This window comes from Chinchilla lanigera, unplaced genomic scaffold, assembly GCF_000276665.1.
Source record: "Chinchilla lanigera isolate Chin_1 unplaced genomic scaffold, ChiLan1.0 scaffold00067, whole genome shotgun sequence".
Taxonomy (NCBI): Eukaryota; Metazoa; Chordata; class Mammalia; order Rodentia; family Chinchillidae; genus Chinchilla; species Chinchilla lanigera.
This window is the reverse complement of record NW_004955468.1, coordinates 1,866,833-1,891,143: the sequence shown is the minus strand read 5'-3', so window position 1 is coordinate 1,891,143 and position 24,311 is coordinate 1,866,833. Positions and strand designations below refer to the sequence as shown.

Genomic DNA, 24,311 nt, shown 5'->3' with positions numbered 1-24,311 from the left:
CTAAATTATTCTGAAAATGTACTATTATTAAAGGTTCAAAACACTCAAAATGAAGTAAGAGCAGTGCCCTTTTTCTCTTCTTGGACTCTGTTAATGAAAGGCAGTGTCCCAGAGAGAACCATAAGTGACTTGCGCTAGCTTCCACTCCAGGAGCAGAAAGAAGGGTCAGGGTCACTGTCGTTTGGGACTCTACCCTTACATTGGGAGGCAAGACAAAAGGGATGTGAATCTGTTTAGCTGTCTCTTAAAAGGGTCTTAATCATAATAGCACCAATTTTGCCTGAAGTTCATGTGCAGTTGTACCATGCAAATATAATTGCTACTAAAAGGAAAACGACTCTAGAAAATAACAAATTCTACAAAGTTTTACATTATCCTTTCCTCAGAAAAACTACCTGAAATGTTTTTTAAAAAGAGTAAGAGAGCAAATGCAATACATCTGAAGAAACTTAGACTTCCTAATTTACATTAAATGAGGCAATTTTAAATGAACAATTCCCAAATTTTTTTTACTTATTGAAGCAATTATGTTATAAATCTTGAACAATTTCAAGTTTTATGAAAGATAATACATACTTCTTATTAAAGTAAACTCTACTGTAAAGTTAGGTATTTTTCTTCTTGGTTACAAAAACTACAGAAAACAGAAAATATATTTAAAAAATGAAATCTCACTTTAGATACTCTGAGGCCCCCAAGCCTTACCTGCAAGACCTTTCACTGAGAAAATTTATTTTCTATTTTGTATGGGAAAGTATTTCTGATTTTATATCCCCTTATGAATGTTAACAGTTATTATCTCATATATATATATATATATATATATATATATAGAGAGAGAGAGAGAGAGAGAGAGAGAGAGAGACATCAGGGCACTGCTAAAGGGAGGGAAGGATTTCATTTAAATTGACCCCCCAGTTGCTAAATCCTGGGAATTTAGAGTCAAAAGACTATACAATTAATTAAAAAATTTTAAGATTATAAAAGGTAAGCTGAGGTGGTGGTATATACTTGTGATCCAATCATCCTTGGAGGCTGAGGTGGGAGGATCATAAGTTGAAACCTAGCCTGAGGAATTTAGTAAGATTTTGTTTCAAAATGAAACATAGAAAAGGGCTCGGGATTAGCTCAGTATGAAAGGGTTCAAGCCCCAGCACACAAAAAAGAAGTAAAAGGCCACACACACTCATCTGACTCAAAAGAAAAATAGTAAAATGCACAAATATGTGACCAAAATAAAATATAAGAATAAATTTACCTAAGTACTAAGTTTAAAATAAATACATAGCTAGATAGAAAGAAAGAGAAAGAAAAAGAAAGAAAGAAAGAAAGAAAGAAAGAAAGAAAGAAAGAAAGAAAGAAATTAAAATAGGCAGACTATTATATATCTCAGGTCTTGACTCAAAAGTCAACTTTAAAACAAACTTTCTCTGGCAACCGTCATCCTTTCCAGCACTTTTTCTCCTTAGAATTTAACTCTCTTACATAATGTATATTTTACTTACTTATCTTTTTTATTGTCTGTCTTTCTCATTAGAAATTAGCCCTCTGAAGGCAGGAATTTTTGTCTGGTTTATTGATATATCTCCATTGCCTACTTTAGAATGAAGTCTACAATTTTATATATATGTATACATATATATATATACATATATATACACACACATATATTTTATATATATATATATATATCTCCTTTTCAGGTGCATGTGCATGTGCACACAGGCACACACGCATGCACACACACACAAGAATCTTAGATGGTCCTAACAACAATCAGATAAAAATAAAGCATAAATTTTCAATAATGCTAAAAAATCAGGTCATTATATCACAACAAGACAATGGGTTGAAAGGTTTCATACAAACAAAAGTTAATACTTCACCATGAGAAGAAATATCTGATTGCAAAATACACACACTTAAGCCAAAGCCATGGGTAAAAAATATTTTTCTCAACATTATAAGCAAAACTTAACTGTAAAAACAAGATTCAACCAGTAGTTTAGGCTGGTGTCACTTTGGAGGAAGAAATCAGTTGCCACCGTCAGATCAGAAATCAGTTGAGTAACTCAGACTCTTTAATGGTCTGAGTCATTATTCTTCTTTTAGGCCTAGTAAGTTTTCTATAACTTTGGAAAACTTTCCAAAATAAGTTACTCAATATCTATAAATTATTAAAAATAAGTATTCCTATATGTTCAGGAACTAAAATAGAGAAATGATAACAAAAATTAAACATGACATTAACCCATTTTGCATTAGATGTAATATAAGTTTGGCAATGTTTTATAATATTTGCTTCTTTTCAAAGTCTAAAGTAGTGAATCACACTAAATTTGTATTGTAAATTGGCTCATTCTTTTTGTGTGACAACAATGTCTAACATCTCTCATTCCCAAGAAATTATCCATAAACTTCTTAAACCAAGTTTGTAGCCCACCCACAAAAGCAGACCTGCTTTACAGTGCTACCTTATTATATTGTCACAAAAATAGTTAAACCATACTGAAAGAAAATTATTTTGAGGTGAAGAGTTATTCATTAAATTGATGGATTCATAATTTTCTTAGATTCCAGCCTCCCTTTTCAGGCCCAAGATGTGAGTCATTGCCCAAAATAATTTTATCTCCTAAAAGGAAGCCCTGTTAAGGAATTTTACTAAGTGAATTTTAAAGCATTCGTTCTTAATGTGAAACAGACTAATTTTTATCAGCAAAAGGTAACAATCCTTTCAGCTTTATGAAGACTACTCAACTTTTATAATCATAAGGTTTTCCTTTGAGAAATAATTATGCCCCATAAATGATTAAGGATTTCTCAAATGTATAGCAAACATACTCTAGTTCCAAAAGTCAAAACTCTATTCAAATTAACTTAAGCAAAAAGAAAAAGGAAATTTATTGGATCACAAAAATGTAAAAGGACAGTGTAGACATCACACATGGCTGAACCCAGACTAAAGGATGTCATTAGATGTCTCTTATCTCTATTTTCCTTGGATTTCTCTTTTCAAAGGCTTTCTGCATTGGGTGGCACAAAGCTATTGACAAATTTTTAACCTTATAGAATCCTCAAAACTTGCAATTCCAAAAAATTTTTTAAAAATCTTCCCTTACTAGACATAACAATAACCATAAAAAGATCTACTGGTCTACATATGGACATTTGTAAATTTATTTTTTTTTCAGTCCTGGTATTGAATCCAGGGCCTTCCCACTGAGCTACATCCTCAGCTACCCCCTTTCGTTATTTTGAAATATGGTCTTGCTAAGTTGGTAAGTTGCCCAGACTGTGCTGAAACTTGCAATCCTCCTGCCTCAGCCTCTCAGAGATTATAGGTATCCACCACTGTGCCCAGGTGCCAATTTCTTACTAACCACTAGTTTGAGGGAAAATAATTGCTATCCATGACCAATATACTGCTGATTCAATTTCATCAGGATCATATGCATTGAGGGAGGTAGAGGTGGATATAGAATAGACTAAAAAATAACAGATGTCTACTACTCAGGTCATTTCAAATAATGATCATGAGCTGAAGTTGTTTTTTTTTGTTTTGTTTTGTTTTGTTTTCCGGTACCAGAAATCGAACTCACGACCTCATGCTTGCCAGGCAGGCGCTGTGCCACTGAGCTAAATCCCAGCCCCTGAGCTGAAGGTTTTTCTTCATGTATTACATTCATAGAAGTATTAACCAAACAGAATTCACTGGTACTTAGGACGGAAAGGTGACTAAATGTTTCCTTTCCTATAATAAGAGGGTTTCTCTATTATGAATTCTCTGATGTCGTCTAAGAGCTGAGGCACAGCTAAAATTATTTCCGCACTCATTACATTTATAGGGTTTCTCTCCCACATGAATTCTCTGATGTAGCCTAAGGGACAAGATCTGATGGAAAGCTTTCCCACATTCATTACATTGATAAGGTTTCTCTCCTGTATGAATTCTCTGATGTTGATTAAGGTATGAGCCACAACTGAAGGCCTTCCCACATTTGTTACATTCATAGGGTTTCTCTCCAGTATGACTTCTCTTGTGGTGAATTAGAACTAATGCATCACTGAAGGCTTTCCCACATTTACTGCATTCAAATGGTCTTTCTCCGGTATGAATTCTATGATGTCGATTAAGTTGTGAGTCAGTCCTAAAAAACTTGCCACATTTCATGCATTCATAGGGCTTTTCTCCAGTATGTATTCTCTGATGTTGATTAAGGTGTGAGCGATAGCCAAAGGTCTTCCCACATTCATTACACTTGAAGGGTTTTTCTCCTGTGTGAATTCTCTGGTGAAGAGTAAGGGCTATTCGTCTGCTGAAGGCCTTTCCACATTGATTACATTCATAGGGTTTCTCTCCAGTGTGAATCCTCTGGTGTTGATTAAGGTGTGCACTCTGTCTGAAGGCTTTGTTACACTCCTTACATTCATAAGGTTTCTCTCCCGTGTGAATCCTCTGATGTTCAATAAGGAAAGCATAACGACTAAAGGCCTTCCCACATTCATTACATGCAAACGGTTTCTCTCCAGTGTGGATTCTCTGATGCTGAGCAAGGTGTGCACTCTGTCTGAAGGCTTTATTACATTCCTTACATTCATATGGTTTCTCTCCATTATGAGTTCTTTGATGTTCACTGAGAAAGAAGTCATGGCTAAAGGCTTTTCCATATGGTCTTTCTCCACTGTGAATTCTTTGAGGTTTAGTAAAGAACGAATAACAGCTAAAGGCATCACCAAATTCATCATAGTCATGGGGTAATTTTCCAAAATTACTGGTTGGATGTTGAGTAAGTAATGAGTGGAAACTCAAGAGATCTGAAAAATCATTACTTTCATAAGGTTTCTCACCAGAAGGAATTCGTGTATCTTTAATAAATTGTATACTCTTACTGAGTTCTTCACATTCAGTATCTATAAAAGATTCCTTCTCAGAATGGAGTCTTTCATATTCAATTATGACTGAATTCTGAGAGAAGATTTTATCATAAATATCAAATTTACATAGTTGCTCTACTATGGGAGCTCTCCATTGTGTTAAAAGCACTGACTGCAAGGGGATGTTCCTCCTAGAATTATTATATTCGTTATGTCTTTTCCTAGTAGAGATGTTCTTAAGAGTTGGCATGTGCCTGAAGTGCCTTTCCTGATTTCCCTGATGCCAGGGAAATTCACCCTCATATTTCCAGGCTTCTCTGAAATTGAAGCATTGAAGGCTATGACTTTTGATCTTTCTCATTACCATTCCCTGGGATAGTTCTTCATCTGTGAACCATTTTGAGGACAGTCGCTTCATTTCACACCAAGACTCCCAGTCTGAAAAATATCAAGAAAGCAAATGTCTCCTTTATTCTTTTACTAGGAGAAAAAAAAAACTGTTATGGAAGCAACTGAAGAATTTAACTAGGGTAAAGGAGGGTAGAAACATGGCTGTGAAATATGAACAAAATACAAAGAATGAAGATAGCTGATGAATAAAGGTGTGTGTGTGTGTGTGTGTGTGTGTGTGTGTGTGTGTGTGTGTATCAGTGATGGGCAGAGGTGACAGGTAAAACAGTTAAATTATAGAACATAAGAGGCATAGAAAGCTAAACACCAACAAGGTAACTAATTAAGAATGACTGATTAAGTCATAATTAGTTTCCCTGCTTTTAGTCTTTAAAGACTCTAGACCATCCTGCCCTGGTATTTATAAAAGTCAAAGCTTTATCAAGACAAGGATTGGCATCTATTTTTTTTCTTCTTACTGCTGCATCAAGTACATAGAGTAATGACAGTACTTTTATGAATGAATGAATGCTTTCAGACTAATATAATTTTTTCCACTAATGCCACTCTGCAATTTCTAAGTTTTTATCTGGATTCAGAAAAAAATTAGGTTTTTTTCTTAGTGTTTAGAAGAAATCTGAAGAGCAGCTTTTCTCATCAAAAACAAATGATGCCTACAAAGTAGACATTTGATACTTTCATACCAGACACTGGTTGAGGAAAGGTAGAAAGAAAAAAAATTAATTCAAAAATGAGGAAAATGAGAAAGTCCTGTTTGTGTCACATCACAATAATATATTAAAATATAGTAACAAATTACCACGTGCCCAGGACCTAACAGAGGTAAAAATCAGTCTGATACAATGTCCTTCTCCCTTTTTAAACTCTAAGAATTAAGGAGTTAAAGTTTGTAGAGTATGTGCAGTGATTCAATATGATACATTATGAAAGGCTAGGTAATATAATATAGATTTCTGTTAGTATAAATCTGAGGAAAAAGAGATCAAAACTTACTAGTTTATCTGTGGAAAAATTCCTAGAGAACATAATCTTGGCTTTTAAAAGCTATGATCAGGCTTCCAAAATGTAGTGATTATTTCAATAACAGAACAATTTTCAAGTTTAGATGTAAGGTATTATTTTAGAATTGCACACTTCAGCATTTCACATTTAATTAGATGTAGCTTTGTTCCCTAACAAGTCCTATCTGTTGAAAAGGAAAACTCCCTCCATATTTGTTGGGCATGGGGCTGTGTAAAGGTTAAGTTGCTGACCACAGTGCTTTCTGGCTGTGTTAGGGAAAGTTCAAATTCACAGTCTTTGAAGACAAGATAGCACTGCAGCTGCAGGTGCTGAATCTCACTCAGAATTCAAGAGTAATAAAGTGCCAATTTTAGAGATAAGACAGTTCTCTTAATTAGCAAGATTTATTGCCTAGAATGTCTTTGTTCTAACTTCTCAAGGCCTGCTCATTTTCATGGGCTCTGCCTCAGATGTGCCCTCCACTTCCTGCCTCCACAAAATTGTTAAGGACTCAATAAATACTGGCAGGCCAGAGAAGTCTTTGTCTTAGCTCCAAGAGAGTTCTGACTTTTCTAGACACCCCCAAACCATATTCCTTGTCTCTGTTATTTAAGCCTTCACCACACACTCATTTTAGATCAGTTACTTGGCCAGCTCATGATACAGACTCAGTCAGCACAAAACTGAAAAGCAATGAACAGATTATGTATCTGTATTGTTCTTTCAAATACACATTCCACCTAAAGAAATTCCTGTTCTTGTCAGTTTCTCCCATGCACAGCCTTGGATTCTATTACTTGGGCCCCTATCTAAACCCAGCACTATGTGGGCTTTGTTCACTTATCTTTCATTTGGTCCATACTATTAGTTCAATTTTTTTCTTTGTTTTGTTTTAACAGGGTCTTGCTGCATAGATCAGGCTGGCCTTAAACTCACTATGTAGCCCAGGTTGACCTCAAACTCCTGGTGAACCTCTTACCTCAACCTTCCAAGTGCTGTGATTATAGGTATGCACCACCACACCTGACTGTTGCTAGTTCTTTTACCTACTCTCTCAAACCTCCTTAAATCTAACACCCAGGGCCACTATGTTCCTTCTTACCAATTGAAAACATTTCTCTATTCTAGGCAAATGGCAGGTTTATACACTATCCAATGTAATACCAAATAAAGGAAGCCCAATGGGAAAAATTATACCTATTTTCCTACCTGAGGGGTTCTAAGGTGCCTGAAGCTCCACCACTTTCATTAAAAAGAAAAAAAAAAAAGCAGATCAATACTGTAGGGAAATGAATTCCACATGGAGAAGTAGCCCAGATAAAGTATAGAGCTGGAAAAATTTATTTGAAGGTAGAAGATATACTCACTATGGGAGGAGTAGAGAAAATACTTACAAGTTAAAGGTACCATAATGACATTCAGCAAAAAAAAAGTAAGTAAGAAAAGAAAATTCACATACACAGGCAACCAAGGAGGAAAAGAAAAGTTATGGATTCAAGCAAAGTAGAGCATTGCCAAATGGACATCCAGTGGCTCAGTGAAAACAATACAGGTTTTGGGGTTTAAATCCTAATTCTGCATCTAGGCAGCCAATTATTCTATCTTTAACAAACTGATTAACCTATTCTTGATCCTAAGTTTTCTGCTTGGCAAAATTAGGTTACCTTGCAAATACAATATGAAAATAAGAAAATAAATTTGTAACACATCTAGCAGCACCTGGCTCATTATAGATACTCAATAATATTTATCATAAAACAAATGTATACTCATTAAGTGATTTTCACCCATGTAACTAGTATGCTTAGATATTATTACATTTACATCTGAACATATATTATGCAATAGGTTAACTGTCAAGTGATAAGACAAAAAAACAAGAAAGATAAAGGTAAGCAGTTTGAAGTTAAAAAGGATCCAGGCAATGTATCTGATATCAGTATTAACATGTACTTTCCAGTTGGCTATAGTCTATAACTGGATGGAAGTTAGACAGCAGGCTATGATCAACTTTGTTATCCAACCAGAACTGTATAGGCTGAACTATGATGTTGAAGGAAAGAAGATCTTACTAGACTGTGGACATTCCCACATGCTGAACTGGTGGGATACAGACAAATGGGTAAATGCATCCACTAATTCAACCAGGTAAGGACAGAAAATATTGGGGGGGAAATGGCATTTGTAGAGAACATGCATACACTTCTTTCCTGTCATTTTCTCCTAAACAATAGAGTCTAACACATATTTACATAGTATTTACATAGAATTAGACATGAAAAATAATATAGAGATACTATACCTTTATATAAGGAACTCAAGCTTCTATGGATTTTGGTATTAGCATGAGACCTGGATCAAAAAACCCTGCAGATATTGTGGGATAACTCAACTGATGAAGTAAATAAATCATCATTATATTACTGGCATTAAACCTAGGAGATTCTAGAAGGAAGTCAGGAGGAAAAAATCTGGGACCTATAGGGAAATCTCAAGAAGAAAGGTTTATTCTTAATGCCCAAATTATGTTCCAATGAATAGCTTGACCAATGACACAAACTTACAGATTGGATCACCTCCTTTAAAAGATGTACAAACAGAGCTATGCTATCCAATACAGTTGCTACTAACTATACATTGCAATTTAAGTTTAAATTCATTAAAATAAAATTTTAGTTCCTTAATCACACTAACCACATTTTAAGTACCAAAGCCAAATGTGGCTGGTAGCTTCTGTGATGATTATTTTCATCATCACACAAAATTCTGTTAGGTAGTACATTAAAGTTAATGTGACAAAGATCTTATCATTAAAGATAGAAAAGCAGGAACTTGTAGTCAATTATAGGGAACAAAACAATGAGAAAAGAGTTTTGAAAAAAGCAAACAGATAGTGGTCAGAATTATCTTATACATTTCAGTAAACTGAGGAATATGAAAATTAAGAAAAGCCACTAAATTAATCAGATTAGAAGGACAGAAGCCAGATTGAAAATGGTAAAAGAGTGGAAGAGAATTTGAAGTAAAGGCAATGATTATGATAGATTATGACAGGCATGTAAGTAACTGAAAGAGAAAAGTATGGTTTGCAGAAACACTAAAAACCTCCTAAAATATATTATGAAAATAAATTAAATTACAATAAATAAATGTGAGATATAATGTGTGTACAGTATATACAAGAGACAGGGTTTTGCTAAGTCACCAAATTGTCTCTTCATCAATTGAGTCATCCCACAAGAGGAATATACTGTATACATACTTTGGCCCCCAGAGAAAAAGGAATATACTGTATACATACTTTTCCTAACATCATGTTAGTGTATATCAGGTCAGTTTCAGTCAGAATTCCATAAGGATTTTACATCTTAACTTAGCAAATTATTCAAAAAACACATGGACAAAATGATCAATAATATTAAAAATTCTGAAGAAAACAAGAAGTTTCTAGAACCGATAATGTGACTCAAAGCCTTACATTTTTTTATTTTAAAGAGAATAAAAAAAATAACAAAACAACAACAACATAGACAAAAACAAAACAAAGCAAAAACAATAAAAATGACAGTGTTTCAAAACAGAATGATAGGAATTAACTGTAGTTGTTATATTACATATTGTTATCTTCAATGAAGTTGCTCAGATTACCAGATGTAAAAAATGCAAGATTGATCAGACTATTAAAGATAATAAAAAATAATTTTAAAAAAACATTAGAAATGATACAGAGCTTCACTAGACAAGATGGTAGGAATTCACCAATGTAAGACCTTACATTTTATGCCTTCCTTCCATCATGATCTTGGTGAAGCCAGGCATAATAGAATATGCCTGTAGTCCCAGTACTCTGGGATGGTGAGGCGGGGGGATTGTAAGTCTGATCCCACACTGGACAATTTGGTGACTTAGCAAAACCTCATCTCAAGAAGTAAAAAGGGTTGGGGATATAACTCAGTACAAAGGCTCTGGGTTTAATCCCCAGTACCACACCAAAAATGTCAAGAGAAAATATCAAGAGAAACACACTTGATGCATACATACTGCTAGAGGGGGTTGCACACCTTAGATTCAGTGTCCAGCACTGGAAAAAAAAATACCCCTACGATGTAGAAGAGAACAGACTGAGGAGCAGCATGAACACTTGAACCACACCTGGTTAAGGGAGAATACATGGAAGGATTTCCCTATCAGTCTAGAACTGTCTGGGCATTGCAGCTAAAGATCAGCATTAGGGCTTCTCCTTAATGTTTATCCTTTTAAACTGAAATAAAAATATTCAAGCAATTCAAAAATGTATAAGGTAGAAAGATTTAGAGTATCTATATGGTGTTGTGTGTCATGTAAGAGAGAAGACACACATATCTTGGTGCAGCTGTACAAAAGAAACATAAAAAGCATACCTGAAACTGAAGAGATTAATAATCAACAAAGGTTAAGTGGGAATGAGGTAGGAATAGGGAACAGAAATACAGTAGTAGTAGAGGTGAGAAGGAATCAACATATTTCTGAGTATATATCTTTTAAAATGTTATTTTATGAAAAAAAAATTTCATAATCAAATAACAAGAGAAAACAATAGTTTTTACACTGTGTATAATTATCTTCAAAGTAGTTACTCAGAGTACAAGACATAAACCAAAAAGTTTCTTATAAAAAACAAACAAACAACTGAACATGATGGTGCATGCCTGTAATCCCAGCACTTGGGAGGCTGAGGTAGGAGGATCCTTGGGAGTTCGAGACCAGCCTGGGCTACAAAGTAAGCCTAAGGCCAGCCTGAACTGCATAGAGAGACCCTGTTTCAAAAAGAAAACAAAAAACCAAAAAACATATAACACAAATTTTTCTTTTCAGTGAGCTAAAATAAACTAGTAGTATAAGTGAAACCAAATAGCATATATATTGAAATATTTTTAAAACAATGAAATTTGTAGTTGGGAAAGTATTTTACCTTTCTGAAGATATATTTTGTTCAGCTATGATACTTAGAAGCAATTAATGTTGCAGCTACCCCCCTGACTTGATTACTTTTCTCTCATTGCTGAAACAAAATACGTAATGCCCCAAATTAAGGAAGGAAAGGTTCACTTAGCTCAGTCTGTGGAGGTTTCAGTCCATACTTGACTGGCTCCAAGGCAGAGTGGCACATGGCAGAGGGTAGCAGTTCATGGTGGCAGAAAACAGTAAAAGCAACAAGAGCAAAAAGGGGAAGAGAGGGCCAGGGATATAGCTCAGTAGCACAAGTGCCTGCCTGGCAAGCACAAGGTCCTGAGTTCAATTTCTGGTATCCTTCCCCACCCAAAAAAGGGGTAGGAGAGAGAGAGAAAATTTATTTCCTTCCCTTATACTGTATGCAGGCTACCTGCCCCAGGATGGGTGTAGAACTCACACCCATAGTTCCAGTGCATGACCATGAATCAATCACAAACTCTAGAAGCCCGCCCCATGACTGCATGAGGCTCTGGTGGGACATCTAGACCCAAACCATAACACTCCCCCAAGTAAATAACCAAAACAAACCAGCACTTGTCCAGGACCAAAAATACAATACAAATAACAACAAACCAACCTAAAAGAATCTAACCCAAGTAACTTTACAAATAGTATTTTGACTACATATTGTAAGACTGAAGACACTGCCTGGCAAGCGCAAGGTCGTGAGTTCGGTTCCCGGTACCAGAGAAAAACCAAAAAAAAAAAGACTGAAGACAAAAAGGAACCTTACACCAATATTAGAACCTCATGTATATCATAGAAGAATAAGCTAAACACACACATATATGCATATAACATAAGAATATTAAAACAAACAAAAAAAATACATTGTTTCTCATTGTCAAAAAAGAAATTACAAATAAGTAAAGAGAAAGACTAAACAAATCCTGTGAATCAGGAATAGAATCAAGTTATTAATATAAATGGAGAATTTTAGTACATAACATTACAGACGCAGAAATAAATACAGGGGTTTGTGTGTGTGTGTGTGTTTACATATATTTCCTAGCTCTGTCTGACATGAAAACCTGAAAGCAACATCCCTGTAGCAACAAGCACATCTAAACCCAGACTTTTGTTTCTAAATACCATCCCCCAATGAAAGGTTCTTTGGAGAAATGGTTGAGTCAAGGCTTGGGCAAGGAAAGCAAGATGAACCTGGAATGCTTTGGAGTGCCAGAAGGAAAGCAGTGCTCAAAAAATGAATGTGGGGGATGTGAAAAGTTCAAGGAAACCAACATGAAGGAGATCTCAATGGTCAAAGCTGGAACTATCTGAGCAACAAAATAATGAGTCATTTGATTTACCTCATAGGAAAAATCCATATATAATATGTAAATTAATGGGAGAAAAAAAGCATCTTCCCTACAGAAGAATGTAAAGAAATATATGTGAAGAAAACAGAGAAACAGAAAAATCAGCATTAGATCAACATCACAGTAGTAATTGTTGCAGATAAGATCTACCAATGGATTTTAAAATTAATGGGCAAAAATCTTGTAACAAACTGAATAGTCTCAAAGTATATCTCCCAAGGTATTTATTAATAACAAATACAGCCATTTGTGGTGGCACGTGCCTGTAATCCCAGCGTTCGGAAGCCTGAGACAGGAAGATTGCTCTGAGTTTGAGGCCAGCCTGAACTACAATGCGAGACCATGTCTCAAAAAAAAAAAGGAATTTGCAATGGAGAAACCAAGCAGATATCACCTTCATTAAGTGAGCAAAGTTAGTATCACTGATATTAGTATCATCAGATACCAACATTCTGAATACTTTAGTATGGTACACTGCCAATGTATATAACATATTTCTGTGGCATTCTGCTCAAAAATGCATTACCTCAATCAAATCATAAGAAGTATCAGATAAAACCAAATTGAGTAAATGTAAATATAATGGATCATTTGGCCAGAGTGAAACATCAGAAGACTCCAGGAGAGATTTCCCCAAGATGAAATCCATAGACTACCTACTGCATCTAAATGTCTTAAGAGATTTACACAATTAATGGAGAGTTGGAAATTAAATTAGGGATATGTATATAGAAAACTAAACAACAAACCCAAATAAACAAAACTCTGGGGAAATTAAAAGTCATAAAGCCAGATGTAGTGGTGCACACTTTAATCTCTGCACTCTGGGTTAAGACAGGAGGACTCCAAGTTTGAGCTCAGCCTGGGCAATGTGGCATCTTTGCAAGATACTGCCTCAAAACTTTAACAATTTTTAAAGGGCTGGGGATATAACTCAGTATGGAGGTCATGAGTTCACATTCTGGTGCCACCAAAAGTAAGTTATAAAAAGCAATCTTTCATTGATATTTTCCTACTAATCTATCCATAACTGTGTAAAGTTTGTAATGTTCCTATCCTATTTCATAAATGGATGTATGTTTATTATTATGTGTTTCCTACAACAACCATTGAGAATAGTTAATGATTTTTCAATAGGTCACTCATGTATAGCTCTATTTATTTTCTTTAGAAGCCACTTTGAAGATACCAAAGTATAGTACAACACCTCTTGATAATCTCCTACCTCTTTTGTCTCTAACTCACTATTATTTGTCTATTTGTTTTCCTGAGAAACTATTTTGTAGATAATAATATGTAAAACGATAACCATTGATAATTTCCTACCATTTTGTCTGTAATTTGCTAAGTCCCCCCTATTATTATGTTATCCTTCTTTTATTCTTTAAAATAAAAAAAAATAAAATAAAATTTAAAAAAGGAAAAAAAAAAAGCAATCTTTTTTTTCTTTTTTTTTTGTCTTTTTGAGACAGGGTCTTGATATGCAGTTCAGGCTGGCTTGAGTGCACTTTGTAGCCCAGGCTGGTCTCGAACTCACAGTGATCCTCCTGCCTCAGCCTCGTGAGTGCTGGGATTACAGGCGTGCACCACCACGCCCAGCTAAAAAGCAGTCTTGATATATGCACAGCATAGCTAAGACTAAAGATAAATAGCCATAATAATATAAACACTGAATGATATGGCAATCAAATCTGAAATGGAAAAATAGAAGGATGGGAAGTGTATGCGTCTGTGTATGTACATGTGTTGGGTTCAGAGTAAGAAAGTATTAGATCCTTATTTTCATAATCTGAAGATACACGATAAGAACTAAACCAAAAAAAAAATAAATCAAGAAATAAAAATATTAAACATATTTTTAGAGAAGTGAAGAAACACTCAAAGAAGTTACGAAAGAAGGGAAAACAGATACTTCTAGAGAGACAACTGGAAAACAAGGCAAGATAAATCCTCTTTTAAGGAAAAAGGCCTTGTAAAACTACTAATTTACTTAAGCAATGTGCATAGATAAGCTTGATAATAATTTTGATAAAAATAAAAGTTCTACAAAGAAATCTAGAGATATATACAATTCTAACCCTAAGTGGGAAAAAACTTGGAAGGATTAAGACTCAAGTTTATAGGTGGAAGATAAGAGAATATAATTTGTCAGGCATATAATTTGGTAAAATGGGAAAGGGGTTCCTTAGGTGAAAGCAAAGTTTACTGGAAAGCATGTGCTAAAGGATTTCAAGTGCCACCCGAATGAAGCTAAGGGCAGCTTCCTCATGACCTCATGGGTGGGCTCTTCATAGTGGCCCTCCCTGCCCAGTTATCTGTCACTCACCTGCACAGTGACCATGTGACATCTGTCTTTGCACCATCCAAGGCTCCTTCCCTTGCTCCAATAAGGAGATCATGTTGGGTTTAGAAATGGACAGTCCTATTTACAGAGGAAGAAAAATGAAAGCCAGAAACAGACAGACAAATCAATATGCTACAGGTGCTCAGGTCTCATACCCAATCTCTTGATCATCAGGCAAGAAAGGATAGTCAAGGAAGGTTCAGAGAATGGAATGATGCTTGTATGGAGGATAAGGAAGATGAAGCTTCTTCCACTGCACTGGCTCTTACAGTTCTAGAGCAACTGCAGCATGACCTACATTGTAAGGTTGAAATGCAAATTCTCAGTTCTCTACCCAGACCTACTGAATCAGAAACTACAGTAGGTCTGAAACTTTAATAAGCATGAGGATCCTTCGGAGGGCTTATTAAAACTCAGACTACTGGGCCCATTCCCTGAGTTTCTGATTTTGTAGATCTAGAGTAGGGCTCCATAATTTACATTTTAACAAATTCCCACATCATGTTGATATTGCTGTTCTAAACCATCATTCTTCAGGAAAGAGAATTACTAATTTCCAACTCTATGAACTACTTCAAATCATTTCCTGGAAATAGGAGGCAGAAATTCAATGAATCACTTATGAGATGCTCTATGTATTCTCAGTGGAGGAAGCAAAAATGCTTCCTAAGTACATATACTAAGTACAAATGGGAAATTTTGAATGGGGGAGAAATATCCTTACCAAGCCATACTAAGTTCCTGTAGTTCTCCAACATGACTTCTCTGTATAAATCCTTCTGAGATGGATCAAGCCGTTCCCACTCCTCTTGGGAAAAATCTAGAGCCACATCTCTGAAGGTCACCAGCCCCTGAAATAAAAAAAAAATTCTTCCTCATCAGGTACTCAGGCTCCCCTATGGTCCCTGCAAAAAAAAAAAAAGCTGAAATCTGAAAGTCCAAAGCTCTCAATAATCCAAGGAAAATAATTTTCGGCAAACTATTACATATGCAGGTTTGTAACTTTAAGGAGAAATATTAGAAACAGACCCATCTCTTAAAAATTTACATTTTTGTGGAAAATGTGTGTGTGTGTGTGTGTGTGTGTGTGTGTGTGTATGTGTGTGTATTTAGGTAATAGCATGAAAAATATATGAACAAGGGCCAAATTATATGTTACATATACTAAGTATAAAGAAGTTCTTGGGTTCTGGGTATAGCTCAGTGGTAGAATGCTTGCTTAGCATGTACGAGGACCTGAATTCAATTCCCAGCAACACAAAAAATAAAAAAAAAAAAAAGAAGGGAAGGAAGGAAAGAAAAAAAGAAGGGAAGGAAAGGAAAGGATGAAGAAACAATGAAAAGGAAGAAAATTATCATAAAGAGAATCTCTTTATATTTCCCATATTGGGATACTGGATGGAACTGAGTGGTAAAGGGAGGCCGTGAATTGAGCTTTACCAAAAAGATATAGTCTGAAATTTAGACTCTATGTGTAAGGAGAAACTTCTAGAAATGTATCCTAGAGAATAATGAAGTATATATGAAAAGATTTCATTTTTTTGTTGTTGTTTGTTTGTTTGTTTATCTTTTTGAGACAGGGTCTCGCTATGCAGTTCAGGCTGGTCTTGAGCTCACTGTGTAGCCCAGGCTGGTCTCAAACTCAAAATGATTCTCCTACCTCAGCCTCCTGAGTGCTGGGATTACAGGCATGCGCCACCAGGCCCAGCGAAAAGATTTCAATAGAATTTTCCTTGGAAGATTATACAAAAAACCTAGAAAAAAAAGCCTTACATGTCCAAAAATAGCTTACTCTATAGTACTGAACTATAAGCTGCATGAGAGGAAGGATATCAGTGTTTTAAGCTGATGTATATCCAGTGTTAATTTAAAAACTTACCACGTGGTATGCATAAATATTTGTTATTTGGTGAATGAAAGGTGGTTTCAGATAAGGTTAGTAGCACATGTCTTTAATCCTAGTGCTCTAGGAGGCTGAGGAAAGAGGATTGCAAGCTTGAGCCCAGCCTAGGCAGCTTACTGAGACCCTGTCTCAAAATAAAAAAAAATAAAAACATCTAGGGATGTAATTTAGTACAAAGGCCCTGAGCCTAATCTCCAATACCAAAAAAAGGTGAACTTTCCATAATATATTTGAAGGAAAAGTACTCAATGCTTCAAAATGATAGCATTTCAGTTTGTAGAATATGTATAAATTTTTATTAAAAAATAATAAAATATCAAATATAGTTATTCTACATAGTGGAAATAAGGCAGAATGTGTCCTAAAGAGAAAAAAAATCATACAAGTACATAGTGCTATTTAACTTCCATGTGCCCCGCTTCTCTTCCTGTGTTCTAGGAGGCTGACATATGGACTGCATCAGTAAACTCCCTTGCCCCACCTCATTTTTATTTGGGTTCAGCCACATGCACGAGATTGGGGGGAGGTGAATAAATATATTTATTCCCCTTGGATCCATCCCTCAAGCACCACCCTGGGTGGTCTCTGCCCTTCAGTTATAGCTCACAGGGCCTGCTGGGGCTCTCTCTCTCTATTCAGCTCTCTCTCAACTCAGGCCTAGACTTAGTAAGGGTCTACACTCTTATGAGCCCCAGATATAGCACTATTCTTTGTAGTTTCTCTATATCCTGATAGTATCTTGTGGGACTGGGCTGTGCAAGGGTTAAGTTGCTAACTACAGTCTCTGAAGACAAGATCATGCTGCAGCTGCAGGCTGCTGCATCTCACTCAAAGGATTCAAAGGGAATAAAACTGCCAACCTTAGAGATCAAACAGCTCTCTTAATTGGCAAAAGTTACTGCCTTTGTTTTAACTTCTCAAGGCCCTGCTCATTTTCACTTGTACCCTCTACTTCCTGCATGTCTCCCCAATCTGTGGAAACCCAATAAATATGGCAATCCAGAGAAGCCCTTGTTTTAGCTCCAAGAGAATTCTGACCTTTCTCAACCCCACACAAACCATATTTGTAATTGTCTTTATTTAATCCTTTTCCATAAACTAATCCCAAAATTGGGAGCCTGATCAGCTGTAAGTAGTATCTCAGAAATAATCCCCTTAAAAAAAGAAAAAAGAAATAATCTCCTTTGAGTTTCTTGCTGAAACCCTGACACACATGTGGATTTCTAGCATATGACCATACATCCCTCAAAAGCACTGTAAGACAACTATACAACACATCTCTAAAAAATTCATTCTTCTCCTCTCTATATAACTACTTTATCCCACCTTCTGTTTCTCAAACCACTACCAACTCTTCATTGCCACTATGAACTTCCTTATTCTCCTGCCACTCTATGTCCTTACAGATCTATACCTATACTTACATATACTGCCTTTCCTCTGTTATTATGGATAAAACTCTATGCTCCTATCTAAGACCAATCCCTCCACTTGTTCACACTGGGACACTGTTTCCTTTGTATCACATTTCTCACTCAACTGGATCCTTCTAATCAACATAAAAACCAATGCAGTATCTTTTATCTTATAATGAAATACATGAATAAATAAATTCCCTTCCATGTTCTTACTTTACTATTGTCCCATTTCTCTACTCCTCTTAATAACAAAATGCTTCTAAAAAGTGTCTAAACAGTGACATCCAATAAAACTATGAAAGCCACATATGTAATTTTAAGTTTTCCAACAGACATATTAAAAAAGTAAATAGAAATAAGTGAAAATAATTTAATATTTTAACCCAATTTATCTAAAATGTTATCATTTCAATATGTAACCAGTATAAAAATTAGTAATGAGATATCTTACATTCATTTTTATACTGAATCTAAAAAGCCAGTGTGCATTTTCCAGCTACAGCATATCTCAATTCAGGACAGTCATATGTAACTATTTGTTACATTCTTCTTCTTTTTTTTTTTTGTACTGGGAATCGAACTCAGGACCTTGCACTTGCCAAGCAAGGCACTGTGCCACTGAGCTATATCCCCAGCCCTACATTATTCTAAGTCTAGACTCACTGTCCCCATTCCATTTGTGGTCCCAAAGTCTTTAAAAATGAGGTGAAATGTCTGGAAACAAAGTAAAAGCATCAACTTACCTGGGACATAACTTTACAAAGTCCAACCGCCATTCTTCCTTCCTTCTTCAGTTTCTCTTTTGGTAAAAAAACAAAATGTGGAAAAGGGAGAGTCAAAGAAGGAATAATGCCATCCCAGTTCTATGTTGCTGGTGTCAGATTCACAGATATAACTATTATCCTTTATGATCTCCATGTCCTGCTTATGTGGAGCAGCCTTACCTTTTCAAAGATGTGGGGGAAAAAAAGGTCAATGCTGAACTTAACCTTGGAAGTCTTAACCTATATTAAGGACATATATTCCAAATGGAAGAAAATCTAAGTCTATCCTGTGGCAAACAAGGCAGTTTATGATCTGGCCCCTGCCTACCCTCTGACCTCATTTGCTATCCTTTTTCCTTTTGCTCATTCCTCTCCATATTATTCCTCAAACACTATGTGCACTGGTCCTTCACAGCTGTTGCTCTTGCTTTTCTTTCTGTCTGGAAGGCTCACCTTCCAAATACCAACATGTCTCACTCCCTGGGTCTAGTCCTGTCTGTGTTCAGTTATCACTGTATAAGAGAGAGCTCCCTGCAAATTCTACCTACAGAGAACCTCCTTCTAGTTACTACCCTTTTCCTTATCCTGAGTTAGTTTTCTTCTTAGAATTTATCACTACTGACAATATCACATACATTGTGTTTAGTCTTTATCTTTCCACATAAGATTTAAGATCCAAGAAAACTAGTACTTGCTTGGTTCACTGGTGTAGTCTAGTGCTAGAACAACACTAGAACTATTGTAAGTGCTCAAAAATTAGCAGATAAATGAATACATCTACTGTCTCTCCTATAATATATGTAGTAGTATTGTGCCTAATGTGCATGTCATTATCTCATACAATTCTCAAAAGATGCAAAAGAAGGTATTATTATCTCCATTTTACTAGAAAGTGAAATTGAGGTTCAAGAAGTTTAAACAATCAACTCAAAGTCATAAAAGTCCAAATGATGAGTGGCTCAAAAATTGTTCTTTCAAGAAGTCACAATATCTCGATGGAAAATACTCAACAAAACTTGGTCAATTACTCAACAATACTCAACAAAACCTGGTCGTCTTTCAAAAAACCTCAACATCTGGACAGAAAATACTCAACAAAATTGAGGTTACATACTCCTTAAAGAAGGGATGGTAAATACTACTTTTGTTACTTCATGGAAAAGCAGTAGCCTGAGGGAAACACGGCCAAATTTTTATACTAAACCAACAAGCTCTGCAGCCTGAAATAAGTTGCTTGCACTCTCAGAGCCAACATTTCTCCATTCTGAAAATAGGGACAACTGTGGTCAGCCTATAGCTCAGGATTCACAACCAACTAATTCTGGGCTACCCTGTATTAGCCAATTTAGTGTCTAGGAAAGTTATTTCTTTAGTTCAATCAGCTTAAAATTGTCCATAAAAAGCCTCTGCAACCTGAGAGGAGAATCAGTGTATTATTGGCAACTGGAAGCAGATGTCTGTTTGTCTGTCTGTCTCTCTTTCTCTGTTTATTGATTTATGTATGTATTTTCGTCTTTTTGAGAAAGAGTTCTGCTGTGCACTTCAGGCTGACCTCGAACTCATAACTATCCTCCTACCTCAGCCTCCCAAGTGCTAGGATTACAGGTGTGAGCCACCACACCCAGCTCTCTTTCTCTTTTTAAAGATAAATTCTTGGGGCTGGGGATTTAGCTTAGCGCCTGCCCGGCAAGCTCAAGGTCATGAGTTTGATTCCCAGTACCAGGAAATAAATAAATAAATAAAAATAAAGATAAATTCTTGCCCTATTGCCCAGGCTAGTCTCAAATTCATGGATTCAAGTGATCCTCCCACCTCAGGCTTCCAAGTAGTTGGGTCTGTAATTGTGCACCACCATACCCAGCTTGCAAGTAGAGGTTTTAAGTAGTGTCTGCATAAAAGAAATTACTTTTAAGTTTCTAGGTTTGTTTGTTTATTTGTTCGTTCTGATAGCTCTGTAACCCTTAGAAAATGTATTTCTACATTCAAACTGAACTGTCAGTACCTGAAAGAAGTTGTAATGTGAGACTTGAGTTTTACATAGTGCTCAGAACCAGGTTGACTTCACCTCTTTCCTCATCTACATGACCTTGTACAAGTTAATCCATCTCTCAGAACCTTTATTTCCTCACTATCGAGGCTATCTGAGCCTACATGTCACACAGAGATCAGAAACAACCCTCTCCAACATTCTCAGAACTCAGGGATTCCATTTTTCACTCTCACAATATGGGAAAAATCAAAGCAATTTATTAATTAAAAAGAAGAACCCTAGAGCCAAACTGCCCAGGTTTGACTCCTGGCACTGTTTCTTAATAACTGTGTAATTCTGGGCAAGTAATACATATATATTTTTTTGTCTTTTTGAGACAGGGTCTCACTATGCAGTTCAGGCTGGCCTTGAGCTCATTTTGTAGCATAGGCTGGTCTCGAACTCGCAACAATCCTCCTGCCTCAGCCTCTAGAGTGTTTGGATTACAGGTGTGCACCACCATGCCCAGATTGGGGCAAGTAATATTAATTTTCTTATGCTTCACAGTCACAAACTAGGTCCTAGACAATCAAGCCCATGATCTCACATACACATACAAATTCTCACTCAATCACATAATATACATAGTCATACAGTCACACTAATAATCTCATACACAGTCATATTAGCACAAGGACAGAGGTGATCACACAGAAGAGACAGTTACACACTGTTACACACACAGTGGCATGTCACACATGGTTGCACTTTTTGCCACAATTATTATTTTTCGTTTGTTTTATTTTGTGGTACCGGGAATCGAACTCACGACCTTGAGCTTGCCAGGCCGGTGCTTTGCCGCTGAGCTAAATCCCCAGCCCCTTGCCACAATTATTATACCTTGAGGAACAGGTGGTCATGGTCATAATCATCTTTTGTCACACACACATTGTGTCTGCAGAGATAGGTAGTCAAACAAGTCACATACACACACATACACAATGTCACACCTCGGTGTCTCACAAATCTATACACAGTAACACAGTTGTACCTGCAGGGACAGTCACACAAGAAACACACTTACTTGCAATTTTCCTCTCAGAGACAGTCACACACAGGCATGCACACACAAGATAATATTTTGGCACACCCACAGCCTATCACATACTTTATACAAGGTAACATAGTGGCACACTGTCACACACACAGCATCCCTGGCGGTGCCAGCGCTCTCCCCACCGGCTCATCCCCAGTGGGCCCGATCTCCCTCCCTCACCTGCGATCGGGCCTAACTCACCTTTCAGTGCCGAGGGCTCTGGAAACTGGTCCTGAGATCTAGACCCGCGACGTCAATGCCCAGAATCCTTCGCGTGGCTGGGCAGGGAGAGAACTGAGGAGTGCAGGAAGGAGCTCAGATGGATCTGAACTGGCGACTCAGCGGTCTCCGTCCGGCCCTACAAACTACCAGCCCCAGAGTGCTTCGCGCCGCAGTCTTCCGTGCTGAACTACATTTCCCAGAAAGCACTGCGATACATCGCCGCTTAGTGCCTGCGCCCTGTGAGTGGTGCACTGGGGTGTGTGGGCTGTGCTTACTTTATGTGAAGAAGCCGAGTTCTGCCGAGTTACTGGCTGTGATTCAACGCTTGAGTGTGGTGGTTACACACCTCTGTTCTGCACACCTTTGTGCTCGTGCACCAAAAGAGGACGACAAATTCTCCCTGAGCTTCTGATTATTTATTTTGGTGCTGAGGGCTGAGCCCTTCTTACTGAGTTACATCCATAGCCCATTTTATTTTTAGGCAGGGTTTCACTAAGGTGTCCAGGTAGGGCTTCTTCTGCCTCAGCCTCCCAGAGTGCTGGGGTAACAGGCGTTCGCCACCACACCGCACCAAGCTTCTGAATTTTAAATCACTCTCCTCGGTTGTGTGGGTTTGGGGTGTGCGATGCCGAAAAAGTGGGATCGTGGGTGGGACTGGCCACCTCTGGGAGTGGAGGTGACCATTTGTCATTGTTCTTGTAGAAGCCGCAGTTGTTTGGCTGCGAACGGCTGAGAAGCTTTTTTCGTTTCTGGGTTTGCGCTTAAGGTTGAATCTGGGAGAAAAACTTATGTGTGTCTGTGTGAGTGTCTGGCTGGCTTTCCATCTGTTCCTCTACACTAATCCCTCGCCGTGGATGAGGTCAGAGTTACTTTAATATCCCTTCTCTGCACCCCAAAGTAATCCGTTTTTACGAGGTTGCTCATTAGCACCAGAGCCGTTAGTAATTTGGTAGCATGTTGTTCTGGTGTTCTTACTGTGGTTCCACTTTACAACTTCAATTAGGACTCAGAAAACTGCCCACCACAATTAGGGCACGGCAGTGCACCTGTATTCCCAGCACTCCGGGAGGTGAGGCAGGAGGATCCCAAATTCAAGCCCCCAGTGGACAATTTCGCAGTTTAGTGAGACTGTAGCTTTAAAAAGGGAGGTTAGAGGCTGGGGGTGTAGCTCTCAGAGAGAAGGCCCTTTACAAAATCCTGGAAAGGAGGAAGCAAGGAGAAATTTCTTGAGAATCCATTCTTGGAGGGCATAGCACCCAATCCCCTGCCAAAGAGAATCTTTTAATGGCTAAGACCAGAGAGATTTGGACGTAGAAGTCTGGCTATGAGGGCTCAAATGATTGCTGTTTACTCTGTAAAATTGGGCACTTTTGCTTTCAAAGGAAAGCAGTCAACTGGTTTTGTTTGAAAGCTCTACCCTCTGTCTGAATTGCCTGAGCTGCTCTTAAACTTCCTACCCTCCTGCCTTAGTCTTGCAGAGCACTGGGTTTATAGGTGTCTGACTGAAAGACACTTTGGCTAACTAAGAGACACTTTGGTGTGTGTAGCTATCTCTTTGTATGTCAGTATTTGATCATGGGAAGGCTTTTTGTCCTTTATTTACTTTTCTTGTATCAGACGTTTCCACGGAGTAAGTGACAGTGTCACTGCTCAAAGTATACCCCCCGAAATTAAGTGATTGCTCTGCTAAAACAAATACTGGTAGCGCTCTGACCATCAGGGTCTAATCAAGAAAGTAGAACCACACAGGGAATTTCCGAGGAGATTTAATTACAGGAAATTTATTATGTAATTTGGAGGACTAAGAGGACAAAAAGGGGGAGATCTGTAACTTCAAGAAGCAGGTTACACTCTAGAATTTAGGGAACAAAAGGAAAAGATGGATTTACCAGAGCTGGAGCTCTGAGGAAGGGTCTCAGCCTGGTTATGGTGTGTGCTGCAGACAGAGCAGAAGGAATCTGCTGAATCTGCTGCTAGAGAGATAGTGACAGAATTG

General features: G+C 37.2%; 1 protein-coding gene across 2 annotated transcripts; it reads right to left on the bottom strand.

The window, feature by feature from the left end:
- Window positions 1–3,262: 3,262 nt before the first annotated feature.
- LOC102008301 (zinc finger protein 527) lies at window positions 3,263–22,444 on the bottom strand. Of its 2 annotated transcripts, XM_005399918.2 has the most exons (5): window positions 22,295–22,444; window positions 19,008–19,063; window positions 15,668–15,794; window positions 14,926–15,021; window positions 3,263–5,313 (listed from the first exon to the last, which is right to left on the bottom strand). In XM_005399918.2, the coding sequence occupies exons 2-5, from the start codon at window positions 19,038–19,040 to the stop codon at window positions 3,752–3,754; spliced, it is 1,818 nt and encodes a 605-aa protein (XP_005399975.1). In that variant the 5' UTR covers window positions 19,041–19,063; window positions 22,295–22,444; the 3' UTR covers window positions 3,263–3,751. The 2 variants fall into 2 exon arrangements, with proteins under 2 accessions (XP_005399975.1, XP_013377772.1); XM_013522318.1 differs by lacking the exon at window positions 14,926–15,021.
- Window positions 22,445–24,311: the final 1,867 nt, after the last annotated feature.